At 30.7% G+C, this 11667-nt stretch overlaps 1 protein-coding gene across 1 annotated transcript in view; it reads right to left on the bottom strand.

Moving 5' to 3' along the window:
* Positions 1–4473: 4473 nt before the first annotated feature.
* LOC111028051 overlaps positions 4474–11667 on the bottom strand; it is a 49972-nt gene continuing 42778 nt past the window's right edge. The window contains exons 3-4 of the mRNA XM_022306581.1: positions 9707–10019; positions 4474–4771 (exon numbers count right to left, since the gene is read on the bottom strand). Of these exons, the coding sequence (XP_022162273.1) occupies positions 4651–4771; positions 9707–10019 (434 nt within the window). The 3' untranslated portion in view covers positions 4474–4650. The remainder of the gene's footprint in view (positions 4772–9706; positions 10020–11667) is intronic.

Here is an 11667-nt window from a genome sequence, read left to right as displayed (position 1 = left end):
TAAGGTTTTTTTCTGTATTTATGAAATTTGATAGCTTCCGTCCTACTTTATAGATAATACGAGTAACTTTTTTAAATAAAATTAAACTAATATGAAACGAGATATAAATACTCTCTATGACACAGGTTTTCGTGCGTTTTATAATGTTTTGAAGTCTCATATTATTATAATCATGAAAGAAACAAGTCAGTTAAAATCTTTGATAAATATTCTGATTAAATTGTTTTGAAAAAATATAAAAGTGTAAATGTTAATTCGTTTTTTCAATTCAATGATTAATTTTAATTTCAAGAATTGGATTTTTTTTTAAATTGTCATTGGTATTCAATTTCTCAGAAAATGAAAATATAAAGAGAAGAGCGGATAGTAGAAAGTAGATACGGAACATTTGAAGTGGGGAGGATTGGAAATTGATTTTTAATAGGATGCTATGCAATTTTTTCATACACAGTTCTGCTGCTGGTGTTGTTTGAATGTATTACGTCAATGATTTGGCCAGGCTGTCAAGGAAAACATCATATATTTTGACGTGTTATAAGATAATTTAATTTTTTTGTGTGAGCGAAAAATCACACAGTTTGAATAAAAATATTGTACCAAATTTGGAGGTCTATGAGTAGGTACCTATATAATATAATACATTACTTGTACTTTTATAAAGTTAACTGTCAAGTAATAATGCTTCTTGACCAAATTTCTGTAATTATATATATTATACTATTGTTATTGAATAAAGTAGTAATTTTTTACTTATTATCAATTATTCTATAGATTGCTAATAAATGCATAGAAATAAAAACATTTCATTTTTGAATTGATATACAATATGTATTAGGTAAGTTTATTGAAACGGTGTTTTTGTCTGTTGAAATTCTTCATCTAAATTTAGTTTCTATCTGGTAGTTTTGGTTTTATTATCAGTTATAATTTACTTTTTAAGTACCTAATAAAAATAATTGTATAAATCATTGATTAAAAAGGTGGGAAAGTAATGCAACATGCTGTACATGAAGTGTCGCTGCAGGCTGCACTAAAATATATGTGTTAAATTTAAATTTGTAAACGAAAAACGATTCCAGGTGAAGACATATTATTGATTTTTAAGTATTTATTTTACTATTAGTAATACAGTAGGTTGAACTAATTGTTGCTGAAAACATTTGATATGGGTACTTTAAAAGTTTCAAATACCCATGAATAATATTTTAAAATTTAAAAAAAAAACAGTACTTGAATCTTTTTCCTCTGTAAAATATCTAATTTTGTCCACATTTTATCTTAAAATATGTTTTTTTTTTTAAACAGCGTTCAAATAATTTTTAGATGTTTTGGTCACAGTATACAATACCTATGAGAAACATCATATTAGATATTCTAAAAAAATATGGATAAAAAAAACACACATCATTACATTTATCTCTCCGTTCATAATTATACAATAATTATAAGTATATAATGTGCAATATGTTAACAACATAAATTTAACTGCAGCCCTGAAATATTGTTAATAATCACCAGGTACCAGGTTGAGAACCACTGCTATTAGAATTTATTAATATAATTCCATTGAATGGCTATGTATTAATTTAAGGAATCTCTTTGGTCCCATTTTTGAATTTTCGATATACAATAATGTTGTGGTATGCACGATTTCTTACTATAATTCTATAGCACATTTCTATAGATTCGTTTAAATTGATGACACGTCTATAAATGATTACGGTATTAATATTCTCGTGGTTCATTGATTTTTTTTCAGAACGTAGTTGTATTAACATGACATCTCAAAAGTTATGTGATTTATAGTAATGTTACTATTTGCATTAATTGCAGGAAACAGAATTGTTTTTATAAATAATAATATTTGTATGTAGGCCCTACTAATCAATAATACCTACGTGTGTAACTATAATGGTAAATAGTAATTTAGGTTTTTAACATAAAGAAAACAATTTAAGAGTTTACATTTACATAAAGGTATCAGAATTCAACGATTCTTTTTGAACACAATATAAATAATGAGAAAATGAAATATTATTCATTGGCGCATACTAAATTATTATATTATTTTTATTTTTATTGAACAAAACGCTTCAACGGCAATGGTTATCAGCATACAGTCATTTAATCAAATTTTTTTTTTTATATATTAAATTATTATGTACTAAAATATTTATGTGTTAGTGTACTATACTGTGTTTCCACTCACAATGTAGACAACACATTTAAAAGTCTAATTTGCTCATTTACTCGAATTGTTCCTGTAAACACATTTTTGTGTTTTGTTTAAAATGTTTAAATTGAGTTCACCGTTTTCTTGTTGTGTATTATATCGGGACATAAAAATATGAACTGTAATATTCTTTCACGACATAAAATATAATAAATTGCCACCACTATCTACCGTTCTTTTACCGATTTTCATTTTTTTCTAATTACAATGTCTACCAAACGACGTTCAAACTTTAATAACTTCATACTGCGTTCAGAGAGGAATAAAATATACTTACTAATATAGTAATATTATTATAATAATCCACTGTTGTGTTTGGTTCTATGAACCTATATCTATTATCTCGAGTTTTCTAGAAATTAAATTTTATATAAATTAACACATACGTGATTAAGGTCGCACCTTTTTTATTGTAAATTCCAATTTTTTTAAACAGATAAAATTAATTTTTCTTTCCCGTTTTATAGTAGAGGATATTCAGTTGCGCGCCTGTGCATAAATGTATTTTCACGTAAACAGCGTACAAAAAATAAATACATACATAAATTAAAAGTAATAATGACATGGTCAGTGTTTTTTGAAAGTAATATAATGATCGAAATATAACATGTGTTTATAATAATATAACAATATATCATACATTGATTGGCTTTATAAATTGACTGTGTTTAAACTCCTGTTGTATTTTAATAACAAATTAAGACAGTACCTATAATTTAATGCATTTAATGATTATGAATTGTTATCCCTGTGTTCTTTATTGCACATGCTTCATAATAATAATAAATAGTGTCACAAAAGCAAGGATGTAATAATATTGCGAATTCTCTATTCACTACGCTGGTCAACACCATAACGACAAATTTATCGACTTGCATTGTAATAATCGAATTTCACCTTTTCCACGACATAGTAGTATGCGCTACTTGTGGCATTCTAGTGAAATTCGACTCAACTAAAATAGTGAACGTTATATTACTTCTAAGCTTATACCATGTAATATTTGTTTCATAGGATAAACCTATTTCGAATTTTGAGCACATATTATACAAATAAAAATAAATAATAATTAAAAATAAATAAATCATTAATTATTCAATAATAATTTATATTGTATACAAATTCCAACCATCAAAACGTTGATAAATTATTCGCGTTATTGGATAAATGTTAGTAATGAAAACATTCCACTACACATTTTCTAAACATAGAACAATGAACGCTTGTCAAATAAAAAAGTTCAAAAAGCTACATTTTCCCATTATGAAGTAGGTTATGTTAGGTTATTAAAAAAACTTGATTTTTTTCCTAAATAAATATGTATAACGGTCTGCACCATTCTTATAAAATATATATCTTCACATCGTACAAAAAACAACAGAATTGATAAAATTAAAAAGCTCATCGTTATAAATCCACCCTAGGCGAACCACAAGTGTAACTCTTCATGCCCACCTTCAATGACAACAACTAACCACTCGGTACTGCGGTATTGCACATATTTTGTGTGTACCGTTAACGTATATTACGTCGACAGTGTAATATTGAACAGCGCTGGTTCGCATAGGTCGGAGTGCGAAAGAGCGCAAGCGCTTAACTACTACTTAAGTATGATTTTCTGGTTGAACGGTTGAGATATAATATTCAGAGAGGGAAATAAATAGTGAGAGCCAGCTGGGAGCGGTGTGGAGTGGTCTTAGAGTGGGGCAGAGAGTGAGGAAGTGCCGTAAAACTAAATGCAAAATGAACAATCGGCACATAACTACATCTGCAGCATCTCTGACGGCAGACTTGTCTCGAGACTTGCATATACGTACTCGTAATAATATATTTTATAAATAAAGACGTATATACGTCTTGAATTGACGATTAACGCGAGACGACCCGCACACACACACACACACACACACACCCGTGGCGGCGGCTGTTCCGCACGAAAACTTTATAAATTCGTAGAAAACTTTGCCGGAGTCTTTGGCGCGGGACCGCGGAACGACTGTTACGTACAGACATTTATTATGATAATATAGGTACTCATATTATTTGTATAAAATAAAACGCAACGTCGTTTCGAATGAACTTTTTATTGGATTAAAATATGATAGTAATAATAATAATAATAATAATAATAATACACGAAAAAAACATGTTTATATAACCATCTAACCGTTATACTACGATAATAATTTTATAATATATTATGATATACTAAACGTTGCGTGTTATTAGAAAATGCTATTTAATATTGTAATGGTTTTGTAGTAATTTGATGTGACGTTGGTATATTTTTTTTTTGTTTGTTAAAATTGAAATAAAAAATCATATACATAAATATAACAATATTCATATATATGAATATTCGCTGCTCGCTTGTGTTTCAACCGTACAGTTGACAGGACGTAGAAGAAGATCGTCGACTAGTGAGGCTTGACCACTTTGCTGGCCGGTGGCGGAATCTTCGTGAATCCGGCAGAGTCGAACACTGGTAACAGGTCACGTATACGGTGACCACTGGTAGTCACCAGATCCATCAGACGGCTGGAAAACAATATCATTTACGGTACATAAGTGATCAAATAGTACGAAATGTAAGCTATAAAATTGTTTTGTAGTTTAGTTTTGTATATACACTCGTCGAATCGTATCAGTTCAGGCAGATATAACATCATCAATAATGTATATTCGTTCGTGTTGAACACTGTCAGACACATCCGGACAATATAATAATAAAATAATTACTGTCGTTACCCGTGTAGGTACATAAATAAATTGAGCATCCCGGATGAGTTTTAATTACTTATCCAATTATAATACGAAATACCATTTGAAATCGGACTGTTTGTGAGTTCCGAAAGAATATTATGTAGCGTGGTTGGGTGTGGTGTGATTGCCCGCAGGGAAAACTCAAAATTATTTGTTCCATGCGTATTTAGTATGGGTACAAAAGTATACTATTGGATAAAATATAATATTTACCTATCTCAATGTCGCGTAGACTTTACATGGTTTACCGGTCCATATTTTATCATTCATTATATACCTATATAACTAAATGTTATCTAAAAGGTAAATAAAACTATGGAACTAGCCAACTTAAATAATTTATAAACGTTTTCACAAAATTTAAACACAAACAAAAATATCAACTTTTTTCTCCTATCTTTACTGGTCATGCTTCTAAAAAACCCACCACTTCGACCAAAACGCAAATGGTGTAGAGACTTTTTAATTTAATTAAGAGGTGTTGCTATTGGTGATTTTCTCGTCATGTTGTACATGCCGTGTATTATCCATTAGTTTATCAAATTTACTGATCGTCATATTATTATTGTACAGATTATTTATTTAGTTTATTTTTTTATTTTTAGCTTCCAGTGCAAAGTATGATAGCTCAACAGTTATATCGATATACATAAGATAGTTGAATATACATTTACATGTACAATAATAACGAAAAATAATAATTTAGATATTAATAAAATAGTGTTAAAAATACATACCTATAGATTAAAGACCCATTAAAATGTACATGTTGCAGATAACAAATTTGGTGATAAAAAATATTATAAATTTAAAACAGATTACAGATTGTTAATTAACTTGTTTAAAATGATACAATTAAATAAAATATCGATATTTAGGGCTAAATAGTGTAGATAAGGAACATGAATAAGTAGTGATTTTCTTCTGCAAGGAGTGGTTCGCATGTATTTTAATAAAATCATATAATTTGCTATAAAAGTTACATTTCCAAATCGATGCAAGGATGCGTGAAGACCGGAGAGTTTACCACCCAGAAAAAGCATTAATTGAAAAAAAACTCTCCGGATTTGAATCTGAAAATTTGAACCACACGAACAATGCGAACAAAGAGAACAATGTACGTACGCGCCAAAACTGAGAACGTCAACCAATTCGTTTGGGTTTTATCTCGCGGATTTATTTCGGGGGACAACAAGTGATGGGGATTCCGCAAGAAAGGAAAACTGCTATTATATATTATATTTATAAGAAAACGCCAGCACGGTTCGCATAATAATGTTGTGTGACATCTCTCAAAAAGTAATTTCAACAAAACACGTACCTATGCGTATTGCGTATAAAATATTATTATTATACATACAAATACATTACCTATTTTATATTATTACAAAAACAACAACAACTCCTGTTATTATGTTATGATGTGTATACTGTAGGGGTATACATCCATATTATGCGTAGGTACACGATATGATGCGACCCGACGATGGTAGTTATTTTTACCGGCTTTATCATGCATTATAATTAGAGAGGTGGGCATCATGCCTATTATAATAATATAGTAATAATAAGTAGGCATATGCAAGCACACATAATATTAATATCATACACACCTACAACATCCCTGTGGATTTTTAACTCGATCCTTTATCTCCGTCGCCGTTTTGCGCATTTCACACACTAATCGCGTGGGGTATACGCTATACAGGGTGATCAACAAAACATGTTTACCCCAATTGTTTCCTCAGACAATAAATTAATTCAAATTTTGATTTTTAAATATACTTAAAGGCCACATTTTCAATTAATTGAAATTTTTTCACTTGTGGTGATATAAGCTTCTATTTTTCAAATTAAACCTCCCATGGTTTGACCGTAGACTATTGAAAGAACATTCTTTTTTAATTTTATTTTTTGTGCAGGTACCTCCTAATTAAAAATTGGAAAGAGTTTTTAAAATGTTTAGAGGTTTATCCTTGAAAATAATTTTACTAAAATATAAAATAATTGTAATATTGAAACTAGTATTTGTTATATTTGGTCCATTTATCAAATTATTAATGTTGATAGTTTAATATAAATTAGTACATTTTTCAAACCACCATACTCAAGACTCCATATTTCCCAATCCTATGTTCATGGACAATATAGGTAATCCTTAGTATACAAAATGAAACAACTTAAAATACTAGTCTTTTTAATTTTGACTTTTATACATCAACATTTGAAAAAAAATTATTTGCAATATAATTTACAATATAAAATGGAATTCCTATTTTAAAAACGATAGTTTATACATCCACATTTGGCAGAGTACTACTTTAATATTGCAAACCAATCTCAAACATTTGAAATTATTGTCTTTAAGTAAGTATTTTTAAAAATTCCAAAAATTCAGAATTTGAACTTATTATTGGAGATGAAATAGGGACGAGTATGCTTAGTGAATTACTCTGTATATATAATATCTATATTAAAGACGATATCTGCTCTCCCTGCGAATTTCGCAGCTCAAGTAGCTTACCAAAGTAGATTACCAAAGTCGTGCACCCGGTGACGAGACCAATGTGTGTGTGTGTGTGTGTGTGTGTGTGTGTGTGTGTGTGTCACTATTTGAACAAACACGCATGGATGTAATATAATAATAATACGTACCTACGGGAAAACGCTGTGTAATATGGTACGCTTGTTTAAATATTATTTTCGTTTGAAAACTCAAAACTGACACAAAAAAAAAATTTTAATGACAAAAACCAGAGACAAAAAGTAGTACACTCAACATTATACCTTTACAAACGCATAAAGTTTCCTTAATCGATAACTAAATAATTATAATACAAGCTAAAAGGTAAATTTAACTAACAATTTTCAATAAAAGTATTTTTTTTAGAATTTATACAATTATATACATTTTATCATCACTATACTTGCATATAATAACCCATAACCATTATATTATATAACATTCCGCCAATTATTTTGAATTATTAAAATGTAATGTATTCTAAGATTTTATTGATTTAAATGCCATTATACTTTATGTTATGCATTTTGTTTTCAATTCAGTTCAAAAACACATATAGGGTTAAGATATAACGTTTTATAAATGTATTAATAAATGTATCAATAATTACAAACACTGAGCACATATATTTTGTTTCATTACTTGGGAAATCTATAACCTTGGAAAAGTGTACTTTTTTATTCGCCGATTGTTGACTTACACAATTATTAACTTTAATTGATACAAAGATTTAATGAAATTAAGAATACTTAATGACTAACTTTATCTAATGAAAAAATAACTATTAAAATAGTTTAATTTAATTAATTTAACTGAATAAATCAAAATTTTTAAAATTTCAGTAAGCAAGTTCTAGTTAAAACGATTTGATACAGTTATGATAACCTAATATAAGATTAGGTTGCGTTTGGCAAAATTAACAACACGAAATGCTCATAGATTTTTTTCATTGATAAAATTACTCTCGGCGACATAGGATGTTGAGATGCAAATATTATTTAAATCGCAGAGGCATAGATTATTATATCGTCAAACTGCATTATAATATATTTATATTATATTTTCGCGAAAGCAATTGTAGACCAAAAGTGGAAGTGCTACAATAATATTATATATTTTTTTTTATCCGTTCAGCCTTTTAGCCTCTTTCAAAAAGGCTCGGAAACCTTGGGATCCAATATGGACGCACGATAATAATAAATTGAAAATATCGTGATCATCGTTGACGTGTGGGTCTCAATAGACCACGCGAAAGGCTGACGGTCGTGTGTGACCCATATTACGTACGATGCTCGCTGTGCTGCCCGCGGCCCTGGAATAAAATCCAATAAGCCGTCTGTGCCACCAGTCAACTCGAAAACGATATTATATTGTTGTTCGAATTATGTGCCAAACATTGAAAACTATTACATGAGTGGCAATTATTATTTGACTTTGTTTATTTACTTATTCCATTGTAGATACGTTGATTACTGGAGGGGCACTGTTTTATTTCAGCAACAGCATTCAGTGAAAATGTATGTGAATATCAATGTGAATATAGTTCTGTTTTCAATTTTCATTAGACACATTATACAAATAACAACGTAATGCATATAAAAAATAAATGCATATTTACGAGGGCGTATAGAGTCTTTGACTTCGTCAAACCGGCGGAATATGCGTCATAATAATGTCTCAAAATTTTGACTTTTGACAAAAAAAAAACCGAATAAATTCGATTTGTTGACCTATAATACTTGTAATAATACGTGCATGATGTGGTTAATAATTAATTAATATCTATTGTTATTTTGAAAAGTATTACATTTTTTACAAAAACATTTTAATGTTCGGCGAAACATATTTTTTACAATTCGATTTGTTATCGTTTAAGATTTTACTCATTTGAATGGCATCATAAACTTTTTTGCTCTTAAACAGGATATGATCCCGGACTGTTTCAACACGCATAAACATTTAATTTCTGACGACTAGTCTTTAACTTTTACAAGCGTTTAGAGTGTAGACTAGTGACCAATGGAGTGCGCAGTAGTACACTACAGCCAATGTTCGTAATATTATTAACATCGTTACAATATTGTAAATTATTTTTATCGGTTATTGATCGTGTGTCTCGTCGTCGTATCATGCGAATAATAACCGCAATAATGATGACGATGATGATAATAATAATAATAAAATACCTATTTGGCGGCAACGATTTCTTTTTCGGTATGACGGGCGAGGCGGCCTCCACCGGGAAGAAAGTGGCCCCGTAAAAGTCCAAGCCGTTGTGCAGCAGCACGTTGCACTCCTCGACGGACGCCAGCGTGACGCGCACCACGGGCGGCGCCGGGTGGTGTTGTTGCGTGTTCGCAGACGCGGACCCGCCCGCCGCCGCCGCCAGCGACGATGCCGGTCCGGCCTGCAGGAGCTGTTGCTGTTGCTGTTCAACAGCTGTCTGCGACGTAGCCGCGTTCTTGCCGTCCGCCACGGTCAAGGCCGCGTGGCGGTACCCTGGAATGGAAAAAAAAAACAACTTTGTGGTGAGAACGGTACCGCATCCGCGACGATCATCGCGCGGGGTGATGGGTCTCTGCTGCGGGTGTGTGTAAGTACAGGTGGGACAGGGCGAGGGGTTCGGCGACATAGTGCGTGATATTGAGGTGCAGGGGCGTAAGGACGTGGAAAACATATAACGTAGGCATTTGTCGCGAGGCATTTACACTTTTCCGAGGATACCGTTTCCGTGACATATGCCTACATAGGTCGGGTTATACCTAGTTCCTTTTAAAACTGAATTCAGTGTCCACTGTTAACCAATTCACCTCGTCTTACGTGTCCACGGTGAAAAACCCCGTTTGAAAAATAACCGGGGATTATATACTTATTGCATATTTAATTAATGCGATAATATGTAATTTCGAGTGTAATTATTAAAAAAAAAAAAATGTCACTTTTTAATGATCGAATCATTTTTTTTTTTTTTTAACTCGATTACAATTTATAGTAATCATTGTACGCGATGTGGTTCATAAGTAACAGACTTATTTAAGTTGTGTTCGTCGATTATACAACATACAGAATTCAACAAATGTTGTCAACGTTATCGAATATGCATTTCACATATATAATTGTTATTTGTTAAAAGTTTTTATTCGAGATTCGTTCTTTTTACTTTCGGAGAAACATGTTGTACGGAAACAAGTATTATTTTGTATTTGCGTGAAATGTACTATTTATTCTGAAAAAATTCCATTATAACGTATCTTAAGTGGACTACCGTGTATTTTGTCACACAAAAAAAATGAATTCTTTGAGTATACACAAAATCACCATTTGCCAACGAGAGAAATGAATAAAATAAAAAAAAACATTCAAGTTCTGTCGAATCGATTACAAATTTCGATTTAACGACAACTATATAAACATTTATAGGAGCAGTTTTTAACGAAGATAATCTTATGCGACCAAAAACCAAATTAATATTATCTAGTAGAAGGTCGATCAAACATTATAAAAATATTAAATAACCAAAAAAATAGTAATAGTATTATTACACGAGTCTAGTCTATAGTCTAGTCATTAACGATGTGAAATTTGATGTGTTTTTATACAATTTTTAAATAAATAATAATATTTTTAATGATAGCTGATTTAATATAGGGTATATGGCCAAATATTAATGACGTTTTAAGAACAACAAATTTTAATACTAGAAAAGTCTAATATGAGAAGTAATAAATATAGTGTTTTTTGTATTTTAAATTAAAAAACAGTTTTCTCGTCGATACAAAATTAGCAACAAATGCACGACTCTAATTTTCTTTCAACATTATTTCTAACAGGTGGCTATAATAATAATGACGCAGAAGTTACAGACCCGTATATATGGGGAGGGGGGACAGAATAGGTTGCAACCCCCAAAGAAATTTCAAGAAAACCTAAAAAATATTTCCATGGTCTATGAAAGTCGCTAAAATTGTCTTAAATTCATTTTATTATTTTAAATTCATATCTTTATTTTGTCCGCCTATCATATAAGTTAATGGGCAAAATTGTACAGTGGTAAAACGAATACTGGGAATCGTAGATACCTACTTATCATAAACCTGTCGCTAACGATCGCCGAAAGGCAGAGAGGCACAGTCACACCCTTTTCTGA

Source organism: Myzus persicae, unplaced genomic scaffold (genome assembly GCF_001856785.1).
Source record: "Myzus persicae strain clone G006 unplaced genomic scaffold, MPER_G0061.0, whole genome shotgun sequence".
Taxonomy (NCBI): Eukaryota; Metazoa; Arthropoda; class Insecta; order Hemiptera; family Aphididae; genus Myzus; species Myzus persicae.
This window is presented reverse-complemented; position numbering and strand designations above follow the sequence as displayed.